The following is a 17,905-nucleotide window of genomic DNA, read 5'->3' as shown; positions in this document are numbered from 1 at the left end:
TGCTGACTTCAGCTTTATGATCAGTTACATAATTATTATTAAGCCATTCACATTTTTTCTTTCAAGAATTACCTGCAATATGCCCACTTTAACCACTGCTATGTAACACTGTACCATGAGTTCTAGCCAGAGCAATTAGATAAAAAGATGTAAAAGGCATTCAAGTTAGAAAGGAAGAAATACAACTACATTCACTCTATATAGAAACTCCCAAAGAATCACAAGAAAATGACTAGATCTAATGAATGAATTGAGCTTGAAGAGTACAAGAATAACACACAATCATCAGCTGTGTTTCTACACACACGTAATGCACAGTCCAAAAAGGGAACTGTTTTTGCCTTCAATTTTTATTTTAATTCCAGTTAGTAAACATACAGTGTAATATTAGTTTCAGGTGTACAATACAGTAGTTCAACACTTCCATAATCACCCTGTGTTCATCATGACAAGGGCATTCCTTAATGCCCCTCACCTATTTAACCCGTCCCCCCACCTACCACCTCTCTGGTAACCTTCAGTTTGTTCTCTATAATTGTCTGTTTCTTGATTTGTCTCAGTCTCTCTCTTTTTGCCCTTTGCTTGTTTGCTTTGTTTCTTAAATTCCACACGAACGAAATCATACGGTATTTGACTCTGACTTATTTCACTTAGCATTATCCTCTCTAGCTCCATCTATGTCATTGCAAATGGCAAGATCTCATTATTTTCGATGGCTGAAATAATATGCCATTGTGTGTGTGTGTGTGTGTGTGTGTATATATCACATTTTTATTCATTCATCAATCGATGGACACCTGGGCTGCTTCCATTCTTGATTATTATATCCAATGCTGCTATAAACACAGGGTGCATGTATCCCTTTGAATTAGTGTTCTTGTACTCTTCGGATAAACACCTTGTAGTATACTAGACCATAAGGTAGTTCTATTTTTAACTTGAGGAACCTGCATACCGTCTTCCATGGTGGTCACACCAGTTTACATTCCCGATAACAACACAAGAGGGTTCCTTTTTCTCTACATCCTCGCCAACACCTGTTGTTTCTTGGGTTATTGATTTTAGCCATTCTGATAGATGTAAGGTGATATCTCATTGTAGTTTGGATTTTCATTTTCCTGATGATAAGTGATGATGGGCATCTTTTCATGTGTCTGTGGCTATCTGTATATCTTCTTTGCAAAAATGTCTGTTCGTGTCTTCTATTTATTTCTTAACTGAATTGTTTTTGGGTGTTGAGTTTTAGAAGTTCTTTATATATTTTGGATAGTAACCCTTTATTAGATATGTCATTTGCAAATATCTTCTCCCATTCTGTAGGTTACCTTTTAGTTTTGTTGATTGTTCCTTCACTGTGCAGAAGCTTTTTATTTTGATGTAGTCCCAATAGTTTTTTGCTTTTGTTTCCCTTGCCTTAGGGGATAGATCTAGAAAAAAGTTGCTATGGCCGATGTCAGAGAAATTACTACCTGTGCTCTCTTCTAGGATTTTTATGGTTTCAGGTATCACATTTGGGTCTTCAATTCATTTTGATTTTTTTTTTCCTGTATGGTGTAAGAAAGTGTTCCAGTTTTCCTCTCCCCCCCCCCACCCATTTCCCCATTTGTTGAAGAGACTGTCCTTTTCCCTATGGATATTCTTTCCTGCTTTGTCAAAGATTAATTGACCATGTAACAGTTAAGAGACTGTCCTTTTCCCATTGGAGGTTCTTTCCTGCTTTGTCAAAGATTAATCACCATATAATTGTAGGTTTACTTCTGGGTTTTCTATTCCATTGATGTATGTGTCTATTTTTGTCCCAGTACCATACTGTTGACTACTACAGCTTTGTAATATAACTTGAAGTCCAGAATTGTGAGGCCTTTAGCCTTGCCTTTTTTTCCCCCCAAGACTCCTTTGGTTATTCGGGGTCTTCTGTGGTTCCATACAAACTTTAGGATTTTCTGTCCAAGGTTCCATGAAAAATGCTATTGGTATTTTGACAGAGATTACATTAAATGTGTAGACTGCTTTGGGTAGTACAGACACTTTAACAATATTTATTCTTCCAATCTATGAGCAGGAATGTCTTTCCACTTCTTTGTGTCATCTTCAATTTCTTTCATCAGAGTTTTATAGTTTTCAGAGTACAGGTCTTTGGCCTCTTTGGTTAGGTTTATTCCAAGGAATTTTATTATTTTTGGTGCAACTGTAAATGGGATCATTTTCTTAATTTCTCTTTCTGCCACTTCACTACTGGTGTACAGAAATGCAACAGATTTCTGTACATTGATTTTGTATCCTGTGACTTTACCAAATTCGTTTATCAGTTCTAGCAGTTTTTTGGTGGAGTCTTTGGGGGTTTTCTGTATAGAATATCATGTTATCTGCAAATAGTGAAAATTTTACTACTTCCTTACCAATTTGGATGGCTTTCATTTCTTTTTATTGTCTGATTGCTGTGGCTAGGACTTCCAGTACTATGTTGAATAAAAGTGGTGAGAGTGGACATCCTTGTCTTATTCATGACCTTAGGAAGAAGCTCTGTTTTTCCCCATTAAGGATAATGTTAGTTGTGGGTTTTCCATATATGGCCTTTATCATATTGAAGTATGTTCCCTCTAAACCTACTTTGTTGAGGGTTTTTATCATGAACAGATGTTATACTTTGTCAAATGCTTTTTCTACATCTATTAAAATGATCCTATAGGTTCTTTTCTTTTTTTTTTTTTAAGTTTATTTTGAAAGAGAGAGTATGCATGCATGTGCAAGGGGGAGAGAGAGTGGGGGAGACACAGAGAGAGAGAGAAAGAGAGAGAGAGAATGAATCTCAAGCAGGCTCCATGCTGTCTGCACAGACAGTTTTGTGGGGCTTCATCCCACAAATCATGAGATTATGACCTGAGCTGAAATCAAGAGTCAGATGCTCAACTGACTGAGTCACCGGGATGCCCCATTATCCTTTCTCTTACTGAAGTGATGTACCATGTTGATTGATTTGCAAATACTGAACCCTTGCAACACAGGAATAAATCCCACTTGACCACGGTGAATGATTTTTTTAAATGTATTGTTAGATCTGGTTTCCTAGTATTTTGTTGAGAATTTTTGTATCTATGTTCATCAGGGATATAGGTCTGTAGTTCTCTTTTTTAGTGGTGTCTATCTGGTTTTGGGATCAGGGTAATGCTGGCCTCACAGAATGAATTTGGAGGTTTTCCTTCCTTTTTAATTTTGTGGAATAGTTTTGAGAAGAATAGGTATTAACTCCTCTTTAAATGTTTAGTAGAATTTTCCTATGAAGCCACCAGGTCCTAGACTTTCGTTTGTTGGGAAATTTTTTAATAGTAACTCAATTTCTTCGCTGGCTATTGGACTGTTCAAATTTCTATTTCTTTCTGTTTTAGTGATTTATATGTTTCTAGGAATTTATCCATTTTTTTCTAGGGTGTCCATTTTGTTGGCATACAGTTTTTCATAATATTCTCTTATGATTATTTATATTACTATCATGTTAGTTGTTACTTCTCTGATCTCATTTGTGATTTTTATTTCAGTCCTTTCTCTTTTTTTCTTGATATCTCTGGCTAGAAGTTTATCAATTTTACTTTTTCCAAAGAACCAGCTCCTCGTTTTATTGATCTGTTCTTTTGGGTTTTACTTTTTAGTTTCTGTATCATTTATTTCTGCTCTAATCTTTATCATTTCCTTCCTGCTGTTTTTTTCTTCTTTCTTTCTTTTTTGTTATTCTTCTAGCTTCTTTAGACGTAAGGTTAAATTGTTTATTTGAGATTTTTCTTGCTTCTTGAGGTAGGCCCATATTGCTATAAACTTCCCTCTTAGGACTACTTTTGCAGCATCCAAGAGGTTTTGGACTGTTATGTTCCAATTTTCATTTGTTTCCATGTACTTTTTAATTTTTTTTTAAATTTCCTGGTTCACCTATTCATTGTTTAGTAGCATGTTACTTAACCTCCATGTATTTGTAGTCTTTCTAGATTTTTTCTTCTGGCTGACTTGCAGTTTCATAGTGTTGTGGTCAAAAAGATTTATGGTATAACTTCGATCTTGAATTTGTTGAGCCTGGTTTTGTGAGCTGATGTGATCTATTCTGGAGAATGTTCTGTGTGCACTTGAAAAGAATGTGTATTCTGTTCTTTTAGGATGGGATATTCTGAAATTATCTGTTAAATCCATCTGATCCAGTGTGTCAATCAAAGCCATTGTTTCCTTGTTGATTTTCTGTTTAGATGATCTACTGATGTATGTGGGATGTTAAAGTCTGCTACCATTACTGTATTATTATTGGTTTGTTCCTTTATGTTTGTTACTGTTTTATGTATGGGCGCTTCCAAGCTGGGTGCATAAATATTTACAACTGTTGTATCTTCTTGTTCAATTGTCCCATTATATAGTGTCTTTGTTTCTTGTTACAGTCTTTATTCCCAAGTCTATTTTTTCCAACCTAAGTATCATTACTCCAGCTTTCTCTTGATATCCATTTGCATGACAGATGTTTCCTCATTCCCTCACTTCCAATCTGCAGATGTCTTTAGGTTTAAAACAAGTCTCTTGTAGGCAACATATAGATGACTCTTGGTCTTTTATCTATTCTGTCATCCCATGTCTTTTGATTGGAGTATCTGGTCTATTTACATTCAAAGTAACTATTGGTAAATATGTATTTATTGACATTTTATTGCTAATTTTGTGGTTGTTTCTGAAGATTTTCTTTGATCTTTTCTTTCTTTCATGTTTTGTTGATTTTCTTTACTGATATATTTAGATTTCCTTCTCTTTTGTATGTTTATTAGTGATTTTTGACATGGTTCCCATTAGATTTGTATATAACCTCTTTTACATATAGCAGTCTATATTAAATTGATGGTCATTTAAGTTTGAGCTCATTTTCTCTCCTCTACTCCCCACATTGTAGGTTAAGTATATATTAGTATATCTTACGTCCTTTCTTTTGTGTATGAGTTCCTTGACTGATTTTTTATAGAAATATTCATTTTTACTGTATTTCATACCTCTATACTGTCACTTTTGGTCTATCTTTTCAAAGAGTCCTCTTTAACAGTTCTTTCAGGGCTGGTTTAGTGATTATTTATTTATTTATTGCCCAGGAAACTCTCCTTCTATTCTGAATGATACCCTTGCTGGACAGGGTATTCTTGGCTGCAGATTCTTCCCATTCACCACATTGAATACATCATGCCACTCCCTACCAGCTTGCCAAGTTTCTGCTGAAAAATCTCCCACTAGCCTTATGGGCTTTCCTTTGTAAGTTACTGACTTGTGTGTTGCTGCTTTAAAAATTTTTTCTTTATCACTGTATTTTGCAAATTTAATTACAGTATGTGTTGGCATGAATCTGCTTTGTTGATTTTGATGGAAGTCCTCTGTGCCTCCTGGATATGGATATTGGTTTCTTTTCCCAGATCAGGGAAGTTTTCAGCTTTTATTTCATTAAATAAAATCTCTGCCCCCTTTTCTCTCCCTTCTTCTTCTCAGACTCCTATAACATTAATATTGGTTGATGGTGTCACTGAGTTCCCTAAGCTATTTTTTTTTTTTTTGGTCTTTACCTATTTTTGAGAGAGAGACAGAGACAGAGACAGAGTGTGAGCGAGGGAGGAACAGAAAGAGAGAGAGACACAGAATCTGAAAAAGGCTCCAGGCTCCGAGCTCCCAGTACAGAGCCCAATGTGGGGCTCGAACTCACAAACTGCGAGATCATGACCTGACCCAAAGTCAGACACTTAACTGACTGAGCCACTCAGGTGCTCCATTAGGCTGTTCTTAAATTTAATTTTATTATGTTTTTAGAGAGAGATTGTAAACAGGGGAGAATAGCAGAAGGAGAGAGAGAATCCATGGTCAGCACAGAGCCCAATGTGGGGCTTGATACCACGATCCTGGGATCATGATCTGAGCCAAAATCGAGTCAGATACTCAACCACATGAGCCACACAGGAGCCTCCCTAAGTCTATTCTTGTTTTGTGTAATTCTCCTTCTGGCTTTTGTTCAACTTAGTTACTTTCCATTACGGTCTTCTAGGTCATGAATTTGTTTCTCTGCTTCTTCCATACTGCTATTCATTTCATCAAGTGTGTTTCTCACTTGTTTATTTAAGCCCTTTATCTTTGCTATGTTATTCCTTATCTCTGTGTTAAGGGTATCACTCATGTCTTCCACTCTTTTCTCAAGTCAAGTGAGTATACTTATGATCACTGCTTTAAATTCTCTATTAGGCATGTCATATATGTTTTGCTTAGATCTCTGACCATAGCGTTGTCCTGTTTTTTCATTTTGGATAAATTTCTATGTCCTCATTTTGTCTGCCTCTCTGTTTCTGTTAAGAAAGTCAGCAATTTTATATATACAATGAAATACTACTTGGCAATGAGAAAGAATGAAATCTGGCTATTTGTAGCAACATGGATGGAACTGGAGAGTATTATGCTAAGTGAAATAAGTCAGTCAGAGAAAGACAGATACCATATATTTTCACTCATATGTGGATCCTGAGAAACTTAAGAGAAGACCATGGGGGAGGGGAAGAGGGGAAAAAAAGTTAGAGAGAGGTAAGGAGGAAAACCATAAGAGACTCAAATACTGAGAACAAACTGAGGGTTGATGGGGGGTCGGGGAGAGGGGAAAGCGGGTGATGGGCATTGAGGAGGGCACCTGTTGGGATGAGCACTGGGTGTTGTAAGGAAACCAATTTGACAATAAATTATATTATATATATATACACACACACACACACACACACACACACACACACAAAGTCAGCTATGCCTTCTACTCTTGAAAGTAGGAACTTTATGAAGAGGATGTCCTGGTGTGCCCTGCAGTGCAGTGTCCCCTGTTCACCAGAACCTGGCACTTAGAGAGTATCGTATGTTGCTTATACTTGGCTGTTGTATCTTAGTCACATTACCTTTCAGTGCAATTGTTTGCACTGACTCTCTACCTTTGTGGGCTGTGCCCGCTCTCTGGTGTTAGTGGGACCCAGGCAAGACAGCTCTGAGGGGGGCATGCCCATCAGGGAGCTTGGGAGCAGGATGATGTTGTTAGCAAATTTTGGGTTGGGCCACTAGTCCAATGCTGGATTCCTTGAAGTGCTATAGCAGCTGGGAGCTGTGCATGGAGGTGGCAGGGGCTAAAAGGCTGGCATGGTGCATGATCATAGCTGGGTATGGGTGGGCCTGGCACGAGAGTGGGTGGGAGCATGTGGCTGGGTGCAATATGCTGGGTATTGGAGTGAGCATGTGTGGCTTTAACAAAATTCATCCTGAGTCCAGGACCAAGGTTAGCAGGCCTGGAGCGGGCGAGTTCTCAGGAGAAATCATGGGCATGGCACACTGCTAGCACATTAGGTAGCAAGTGTTTGTGCAGCTCTGCCTCCTATAGGTGGCTCTGAGTTTATGCTGGTGGGAGTGGAGAGGAAAACAGCACCTGCCAGCTCCTTTGTTTTCAAAGAAGTCCCCCAAAATGGTCCAAAATCAGTATGAACAGATCTGTCTCCTCTATGCCCCCAGTGTTGTATGCATGCTGTTTTTATGTTGCCTCTCCACAAAAGTTGCTATCTCTTTAAGGGTGGCCACCTAGCTATCACTCACCCTAGTGGCCAGTGCAGTGCTGAGTCAGGTGACTTTTAAAGTTCCAGGTTTCAAGCCCCACTGGTTTTATAAACTCACAGAACTCGGCTCCTGTGGTTTTTAATGTTATGGGGATTAGTTTTCCCCGTGTGAGGTCCCTGGTGTGAGGGCCCATTTCTCTGCTCTCTCCATGCAATGCAGCTCCCTCTCTCCTGCAGGCAGCCTCTCTCTGCCTTTTTGACCTTCCTAACCTTTCAGATGCAGCTTCTTCTCTGTATTTAGTTGTGGAATTTCTTCTGCCAGTCTTCAGATTGCTCTCCAGTTTACTAACTTGGATGTAGACGTTATCTAGTTGTAAATATGGGATGGGGTGAGCTCTGGGTCCTCCTACTCCACCATCTTCCCAAACTCCTCCCAAAAAGGAAATTAAGAAAACAATTCCATTTATAACAGCACCTAAAAGAATAAAACACTTAGGAATAAATTTAACCAACAAGGTAAAAGACTTACAAACTTACTACAAAGCTGCAGTGATCGAAACAGTATGGTACTGGCATCAGGACAGACACAGAAAAATCCAAAAATGAACCCATACATCTACAGCCTATTGATTTCTAAAAAAAATTTTTTTAATGTTTATTTTTGAGAGAGACAGAGACAGAGCTTGAGCGGGGGAGGGGCAGAGAGAGAGAGGGAGACATAGAATCTGAAGCAGGCTCCAGGTTCTGAGCTGTCAGCACAGAGCCCAATGCGGGGCTCAAACCCACAGACGGTGAGATCATCACCTGAGCCAAAGTCGGACGCCCAACCAACTGAGCCACCCAGGCTCCCTGGCCTATTGATTTTTGATAAGGGTGTCAAGTCCAATATGGAAACAAATTGTGCTGAAACAACTGGATTTCCCCCCCAAAAAAGGAAGCTGGACCCTACCTCATACCATATACTAAAATTAACTCAAAATGAATCAGACCTAAATTTAAGAAATGAAACCATAAAATTTTTAGAAGAAAACATAGGGGTAAATCTTCAGGACCCTGGATTTGACAATGCATTCTTGAATTTAACTCCAAAAACAAAAACAGGTGAGAGGAGTTCATCAAAATTAAAAACTTTTGTGCATCAAAGGACATTATCAACAAACATAGTGAAAAGGCAACCTATAGAACTGAAGAAAATATTTACAAGTCGCATCTGAAAAAGGATTAATATCCACAATACGTAAACAATTCCTATAATTCAAAAATAAGACAAACAAAAAACTAAGAAACGAAACAGAAAAATAAGACAAACAACCCACTTAAAAAGGGGAAAGGACTTGACCAAACATTTTTCTAAACAAGATATACAAATGGCCAATAAGCATATGAAAAGATGCTTATCACCATTAGTCCTTAGGGAGATGCAAATAAAACCCATGAGACACTATTTCACACCAGTTACTAGATGGGTATATTAAAAGAAACAAAAACATGTAAAACAAATGTGTGTGAGAATGGGGAGAAATTAGAACCTTCTAACATTAGTGGTAGGATGTAAAATGTTACAGCTGCTGTGGAAAACAGTTGGCAATTCTTCAAAAAGTTAAACAGAATTACCTTATGGCCCGATAATTCCACTGCTGGGTATACACCCAAAAGAACTGAAAACAGGAATTCAAACAAGTATTCATTCAACCATGTCCAGTAGTGTACTGTTCACAACAGCCAAAAAATGGAAATAATCCAAGTGTCCTTCAACAGATAAATGGATAAACAAAATGTGGTATACACATACAATGAAACATATTCAGTCTTAAAAGCGAAGGAAATTCTGACACATTCTATAAGATGGATGAACCCTGAAAATACTATGGTCGGTGAAATAAGCCAGAAACAGAAGGACAAATATTGCATGATTCCACTTACATTAAGTACCTGAATTAGCAGATTCACCGAGACAGAAGGTAGAATGGTGGATACCAGGGGTTCAGGGGAGGAGAATTATTGTTTAATAGGGACAGTTTCATTTGGAAAGATGAAAAAGTTCTAGAGATGGACAGTGGTGATGGCTGCATATCTACCCAAAGGTACTTAACGACTCTTCTGTCTCTATGCATTTGCCCTTAAAAACATTAAGATGGCAAATTTTAAGATACATAAATAGAGAAACATGTATGTGAAACTACAATAAACAAGACTTAAAAATTACCTATTGTCGTTTGCCCATTTTCTCACTCATTTATAATAATTTTTCTTTTTAATGTTTTATGGCTATCAAATCTTTATCATACATTGGGGTGCTTGGGTGGGTCAGTTGGGTAAGGGTCTGACTCTTGATTTCAGCTCAGGTTATGATCTCACGGGTTCGTGAGTTTGAATACTGTTTGTGGTTTCAGCTGTCAGTGGAGAGCCTGCTTCAGATCCTCTGTCTCCTTCTCTTTCTGCCCCTCCCCCGTTCATGCTCACTCTCTCAAAAATAAGTAAACATTAAAAAAAGTCTTTATCACATATATTCCAAATTTTTGCTCCTCCAGATTTCTGGTTTATCTTTTCTGCTCAATATCCAATCTCACTGAGAAGCAAGAATAGATGAAATAGTTTTCTACTTGACCTGCAGGGCACTATTCTATCTTACACTTAACACCTGCCTGATGTTATTCACACAACCACCGAGGCAATAAACTTTCCAAACCAAAGGCCAAGTGCTGGTCCCTCTCCTTTTACCCTTCAACATACCTACACTGCCTTTCAATCATTCTGCCACTTGTAGAAAGACCAACATCGGTCTTGGATTGGAAACTAGCAGAATTGAAAACTAAGAAATAATGGGGAAAAAGTGCAACTTAACTTTTAAAGATAAGCCTCATAATCTTAAAATAATAACTAAGTCTAAACTGATACAGTTTGATGGGTCAGTTACATAACAGGATGAAGGGACCGATGCTTGTGCCCCATTATTTTTATGTGTACATAGAAACAGTAGTATCTGCTACTCAATGTAGCTTTTAAACCCTTATTTACCTTCAAATGGGACAGAAAAAAATGTATATAAATAGAGGAAAAAGACAAAATCAGTATTAACAACTGGGGGATATGCACGAAGGTATATGTGAGGCTGTATATAATTCTTACAACTTTTCTGATGACTAAAAAAAAAAACAACAGTAAAAAAAACTAGTAAACATTTACTTCTACATTGAACACAGTTATAAATTTAGTGCTAGCTGTCAATTAAGCTCAACCTGGTCAATGAGAGTAAGTGCATGAACAGCCATTCTCAAGTATTAAGTAGCACATCTCAATTCTAGCTCCATATTTCATTTGTTAATAACTGTTATTGATCTTTATTTCAGCAGTTTTGTTTCATTCATTCATTGAACAAATATTTATTGAAAGTCACTATATGTTAGGAACTTTGAGTCTTAGAGATACAACAGTATAGAAAACAGATTAAATCCATGAACTATATGTTCTTTTACAGAAATCCTGTAGATCCAAATATTGCCCAGGGCTTTGCCATATATTAAATTTCATGATAAATTTATCTTCAAAATGCCAGAAACAGTCTATTTTCTTGGTAGCCAAGTTTTCTTTCAGCTTACTCAGTGAGCCAAACCAAAAAAGGCAGAAGACAGTCCTCCTATCCTCCAAAAGTGCATACATTAGATAATTAGTTAATATTTTTTTAGAAAAAGTCTCAAGGCCAATGGGTCCCAGTGTATTATAAGCATGAAATGTTAAAAAAAAAAAAAAAAGTGCAACTGTAATTAAGCATTTCAATGGATTCCAAATGTGTTAATAATAGAAGTAAAAATATCTAGTCTGTTTTAGTGTTGCTTTAAAGTCGACAAGGAACACGTCATAAAAAATGTTACAATAATCAATAATATTAGGAATATGAAACTGAGAACAGCTCATGCATGTAAATTATTGTCAAATTAGTTTCCCATATTTCTAGCTTCAACTTCCTAAGTAATGGCTGCCTTGCTTGCTGGCAACAATATTATAGATTTTAAATAACCCAATTAATCAAGCAAATATTCAATGTTAAACAATATATAGACATATGTCAGTTAAAATTAAAAAATTTTTAAGCACATGGAATATTAGTAATACTCTCAAATGTTTAGAAATTAAGCAATGTATTTACACATAAGTTATAGCTATTGGAAAATATTTTTACCTGAATGAAAACATAGTACAAACATAATTTATGAGTTGCACCTAAACTAAGATCAGAGGATAATTTATAGTACTAAAGGCATATAATTTGAAAAAAAACAAAGGCTGAAAAACAGTTAGCTATGTATCCACCTCAAGATGTTAGAGAGGAGCCTGGGTGGCTTAGTCGGTTAAGCATCTGACTCATGGTTTGGGCTCAGGTCATGATCTCAGTTTGTGGGTTCAGGCCCCACATTGGGCTCTGCAGTGACAGCATGGACCCTGCTTGGGATTCTCTCTCTCTCCCTCTCCCTCTCCCTCCCCTCTCCCTCTCTCTCTCACTGCCCCTCCCCTGCTCACAGTCTCTTTCTCAAAATAAATAAGTAAACTTAAAAGAGAAAAATTATGTGATCACCTTGACAGATGCAGAAAAAAAATTTTAATGAAATTCAACACCCATTCATAAAATTATTTAGTAACTAGAGATAGAAGGGAATTTCTTTAACCAACTGAGGGCACATACACATAAATTAAATGTATTTCTGTATATGAGCAACAAACACAATGGAATTTTTAAAAAGACTATTATTGCATCAAAAATATCAAATATACCTAAAAATACATTAAAAAATTTTTTTTTAATGTTTATTTATTTTTGAGAGAGAGAGTGAGACAGAGCATGAGCAGGGGAGGGCCAGAGAGAGAGGGAGACACAGAATCTGAAGCAGGTTCCAGGCTCTGAGCTGTCACCACAGAGCCCGATGTGGGGCTCAAACTCACGGACCACGAGATCATGACCTGAGCCGAAGCTGGATGCTTAACCGACTGAGCCACCCGGGTGCCCCTACCTAAAAATATATTTAATAAAAGATGTTTAAGACCTCAACACAGAAAACTATAAGACATTACTGGAAGAAATTAAACTGATCCTAAATTTATCCACAGATTCAATGCAAATTCCAATAAAAATCCCAAGTTTTTATGTAAGGAAATTGGCAAGTCGATTCTAAAATCTATAAAGCATTGTTAGAGAAAAATAAGAAAGATCTGCTCAATAAAACATGACCCCCACATTACACTATGCACAAAATCAATTCTAAGTGAAGTGTTAAACATAGAATCTGAAAGGGAAAACAAAAGAGCACCTAGAAAAAAAATTACAGAGAATATCTAGGGTAGAGAAAGATTTCTCAAACCAAACATAAAAAGCACTCAACATCACGACAAAGTTTCCTTACATTAACTATATAAACTGTTCATCAAAAGATAGCAGGGAAAGAGATCTGCTCACATCACCAACAAAAGGTATGAATCAAAATACGTTTCAACAAATCAATAAAGACAGACAACCCAGTAGAAAGAGATTTCATAAAAGAGGATAACTAAATCTCCATTAAGTATATGAAAAGATGCTCAATGATTTCAACACTGATTACTAACGTAGGATCAGAAAAATACAAATTAAAAGTAGGAAATACCATCATGAACCCATCAGAACTGGCTAGAAATAAAAAGTCTGACCATACCAAGTGCTGACAGGATGCAAAACAAAAGGGAATCTCATAAACCATTAGTAATAGTGTAAATTGGTACAACCGCTTTCAAAAATAGTTTCCACTGAACGTTGAAGATACCTGTGTCCCTTAAGTCTGAACAATTCCATTTAGTGTTTATAACCAAGGGAAACATGTACACAATGTATCAGGAGACATGTTCATCACAGAAGCATTATTCGTAAGAGCCAAAACCTGGAAACAACCCAAATGCCCCTTAACAGTAGGAGAAAAGATAGGCTGTAATATATACATGCACCCGAATAATGTGCAGCAATGAAAATGAAATAAAATACAGCTCCACACAACATGGATTAAATCTCACAAAGATATTGTTGAGGGAAAAACCCAGACACACAAAATAAATATTGTGAAATTGTGAAATTCCATTTATTTATTTATTTATTTTTTTTCAACGTTTATTTATTTTTGGGACAGAGAGAGACAGAGCATGAACGGGGGAGGGGCAGAGAGAGAGGGAGACACAGAATCGGAAACAGGCTCCAGGCTCCGAGCCATCAGCCCAGAGCCTGACGCGGGGCTCGAACTCCCGGACCGTGAGATCGTGACCTGGCTGAAGTCGGACGCTTAACCGACTGCGCCACCCAGGCGCCCCTGAAATTCCATTTAAATGAAAGAAAAAGGGGCACCGGGGTGGCTCAGTTGGTTCAGTGTCTGACTACTGATTTCGGCTCAGGTCATGATCTCACAGTTGCTGAGTTCGAGCACCGCACTGGGCTCCATGTGCTGACAGTGCAGAACCTGCTTGGGATTCTCTCTCTCCCTCTCTCTCTCTCTCTACCCCTCCAGCACACACTCTCTCTCAAAATAAATAAATAAACTAATAAATCAATAAATAAGTGAAAAGAAAGTATGAAAAGAAAGAAAGAAGGAAAGAAAGAAAGAGAGAAAGAAAAAACAGGTAAAATGACACTCAAGTGTCAAGGAATGCATCCTTAGATGGAAAAATTACAAAGCAAAGCACGAAACCTATTATCATATAATAATTCAGGACAATGATTCTGGGTGAGGATGGGGGTACTGATCGAAAAGGGGATTCAAAAGAGGTTTTTAGGGATGGCAGTCTAATATTTCCTCATTTGGGTGGAGGTTACACAGGTGTCGGCTTTGTGATAATTCACTAAATTGTGTAACTAAAGTATTTACTTATACACTACAAAATCAAATCAAATGCCCATAAACTGGCACTAAAAAAATGCCAGTTTTTTATTATATAAAAATGACTCCTATTCAAAATTGAAGGTAAAACCCAAGATTTGTCAGATTCATTTAATTCTTCTGAAAACATACAAAAAATTAGTTAGCAATAAACTGAAAGAATATATAAACGCCAATCTATAAATTTATATATAAATTTAGCATTGATGCTGTTCCTCCAAGCCAACCCTCATCATAATGACGGTCTTAGTCTATCTATCAGGATAGCACAGTCTGGTGGCTTACGAACAACAGAAATACCATAGACGACAAGATTATAAGAAGGCCAAACAAACTGCTACCAGGACCCTTTTGTTTTTCAACTGGCTGGCTCACTCAGCAGTACTTCTAAAGTAACTGCCACAGTCCTGTTCTGCTGAGTTAATACTGTTCATCTTACAAATCACTCATTTGCAAGAGCATCTAAAAATACAAGGCCCTGAAAACTAGAAATCTCATCCATTTGTACCCTTAATGTCTTAAACACTTAAGCTTCTTAGTTTCATCCACTTTTTTTTTTTTTTTTAATTTTTTTTTTTTTCAACGTTTATTTATTTTTGGGACAGAGAGAGACAGAGCACGAACGGGGGAGGGGCAGAGAGAGAGGGAGACACAGAATCGGAAACAGGCTCCAGGCTCCGAGCCATCAGCCCAGAGCCTGACGCGGGGCTCGAACTCACGGACCGCGAGATCGTGACCTGGCTGAAGTCGGACGCTTAACCGACTGCGCCACCCAGGCGCCCCAGTTTCATCCACTTTTGACTAGAATATGAGACTTTGGGTATAGTGCCTACAATTCTTTGGGACCAGATATATTAAATACTGTATGAACTTAACTATACTGGAATTAAAATACATTAAAAAATATTATACCAAATAGGTGAATCACCTTAATTCTAAGGCTTTTACTCTCTTAACCAAATATTTTTCTAAGTATCTTTTTTTTAAAGGTTTATTTAATTGGTTTAAGGCGGGGGGAGGGGCAGAGAGACAGAGAGGGAGAGAGAGAATCCCGAGCTGGCTTTCCACTGTCAGTGCAGAGCCCTACACAGGGCTCAGGAAACAGGAGATGACAACCTGAACTGAAATCAAGAGTCGGATGCTTAACCAACTGAGCCACCCAGGTGCCCGGATTTTTCTAAAGATCTTATATGTGCCAAGCACTTGTATTAAATGAAGGTGATACAAAAACAGTTTAAGATTGGCTCTATTCTCTTGGGGCATCTGGGTGGCTCAGTTGGTTAAGCATCCGACTTCAGCTCAGATCATAATCCTGTGGTTTGTGGGTTCGAACCCTGCGACAGGCGCTGTGCTGACAGCTCAGAGCCTGGAGCCTGCTTCAGAGTCTGTGTCTCCCTCTGTCTCTGCTCCTCCCCTGGTCATGCTCTCTCTCTCTCTCAAAATAAATGAACATTAAAAAATTTTTAAAAAGACTGGCTCTACTCTCATCAAGGCGCTTTTGTAATATATTTGGGAAAACTATACAAAACAAAGTTCCTACGTTTACTGTATTGCAACTAACAATAATATTAATGGCATTAGACTTCAATTATTTATCCTCAATAGCCAGAACTTTTCAGTGTAAGCAACCGTGTACGCTACAATTCATCTCTATATCCTCAGAACTTAACACTGCACCTAGCACAAAGTATGTGATTTAAAAAAAAAAAAAGTTTGCTGAATGAATGGACAAAAAAATTAACACAAAGTAGCACGTGACGGGGGCGCCTGGGTGGCGCAGTCGGTTAAGCGTCCGACTTCAGCCAGGTCACGATCTCGCGGTCCGTGAGTTCGAGCCCCCCGTCGGGCTCTGGGCTGACGGCTCAGAGCCTGGAGCCTGTTTCCGATTCTGTGTCTCCCTCTCTCTCTGCCCCCCCCCCCCCGTTCATGCTCTGTCTCTCTCTGTCCCAAAAAAATAAATAAACGTTGAAAAAAAAAATTTATAAAAAAAAAAAAGTAGCACGTGACAAATAGAGAATAACAGACAATAAAAAGAACATACCGATCCGACTACGATATGGGACCTTTGGTCATCTCACACTTACCTACTGAGACCAATTAGTTACTAGTTTCCTTATTGTCCATCCTTCCACCCTCTCTCCTTCACCCCAGCCTGCAGTCCATGATTCATTCACTCATTCAATCATGTGATATACACAAAGCACTTACTGCACGACAGGCAGTGGATTGAGTACCACTGATACAAAAAGTAATAATAACCATATTTCCTGTATTAAAGGAGCCTAAACCTAGCAGGAGAGGCAGACATATATAAAGATTAGCGCTTTAAGTGCTAAAACAGAGGTCTAAACAAAGTGCTACAAGGGCATAAATGAAGAAGCACCTCACTCTGCAGGGACCAGGGTCAAAAAAGGATTTCACAGACAAACTGACTCCGGGAGAGAGAGTAAGACCTGAGAGACTGAGGAGAAAGAGAACAGTAAGCGCCAAGTGTGATGAAGAATTTCACGTATTACTGTGTGGCTACAATCACATAATATGCAAGAAGAGAGGAAAGATAATGGTCAGGCTTTGGAGACCTTTAAATGCCACCTCCTGGACGCGATTCTGAGCACGAGAAGATCCGAACGATCTGAAAGCAGAAAACCGATCACGGCCTTGGAAAACACTGAGACGACGGCGTGGACAACGGACTATGAGAAGCGGCACGATTTCAGCCTCACTCCTTGCCAGCACCGAGCGGTGGCCCCAGTCAGTTATCTAAACGCTGATGACCGTGACAAATCCTTCACCAACGGTCGGCCCCCTTGATACTCACACACCGCATCCTACACTGCTTCCTCTCTTCGGGCCACACAACCCTTTCAAACTTCTTGAAACGTACCCTCACCGCCACAGACAGCCCAAGAGTCCGTCCAGGGTTGTCAGCGCAGGGCTCCCAACGTGCGCGCGCTTGCGTCGGCTCTGGATGTCACGTTCCTTTCCCCCGCCTACGTCGTGTGTCTGCCCAAGCTTTTCCACCTTGTGAATTCGGGGAGGGCTTCGCGTTTCCGCGCGGCAACCCTCTACAGAACTCCCATCGCTCCCCGCTTCTGCACTTCAAGCCCTGCACGCCCAGCCTCGCCTCCCCCGGCGCCCACGTACCCCCTCCGTCTTCATGTCCAGTATCTTTTCCACCTCGAACACATCCTCCCCGTCCTCCTCGCTGTCTCCAACGGCCTCCGCTCCTTTCGTGGCTGCGTCCTTCTCTTGGCCCACTGCTCCAACACCTTCTCCTTCGACTTCAGGAGACTCACCATTGCTGTCGGCACCTGAAACAGCTGCGGTCACGCTCGCTTCCTCCGCAACCGCCGCAGCCGCCGCCGCCATAACAGGAGCCTAGCAAACCGCCGAAGGCGAGCGGCTGCGACACACACCCTGGCGGCTCCTCGCGCTCCGCACTCG

General features: G+C 39.1%; 1 protein-coding gene across 5 annotated transcripts in view; it reads right to left on the bottom strand.

Moving 5' to 3' along the window:
* Positions 1 to 17,905, bottom strand: part of MPHOSPH8 (M-phase phosphoprotein 8) — a 52,716-nt gene extending 34,811 nt beyond the window's left edge. For 2 of the 5 annotated variants that reach the window (XM_047077380.1, XM_047077385.1), the window contains exon 1: positions 17,606 to 17,905. In XM_047077380.1, coding sequence (XP_046933336.1) covers positions 17,606 to 17,830 — 225 coding nt within the window. In that variant the 5' untranslated portion in view covers positions 17,831 to 17,905. The remainder of the gene's footprint in view (positions 1 to 17,605) is intronic. The other 3 variants (XM_047077381.1, XM_047077391.1, XM_047077393.1) reach the window with 2 other exon arrangements.

Source organism: Lynx rufus, unplaced genomic scaffold, assembly GCF_022079265.1.
Source record: "Lynx rufus isolate CCGP_SWC_20201006 ecotype Redwood Valley unplaced genomic scaffold, mLynRuf1.p SCAF_1, whole genome shotgun sequence".
Lineage (NCBI taxonomy): Eukaryota > Metazoa > Chordata > Mammalia > Carnivora > Felidae > Lynx > Lynx rufus.
This window is presented reverse-complemented; position numbering and strand designations above follow the sequence as displayed.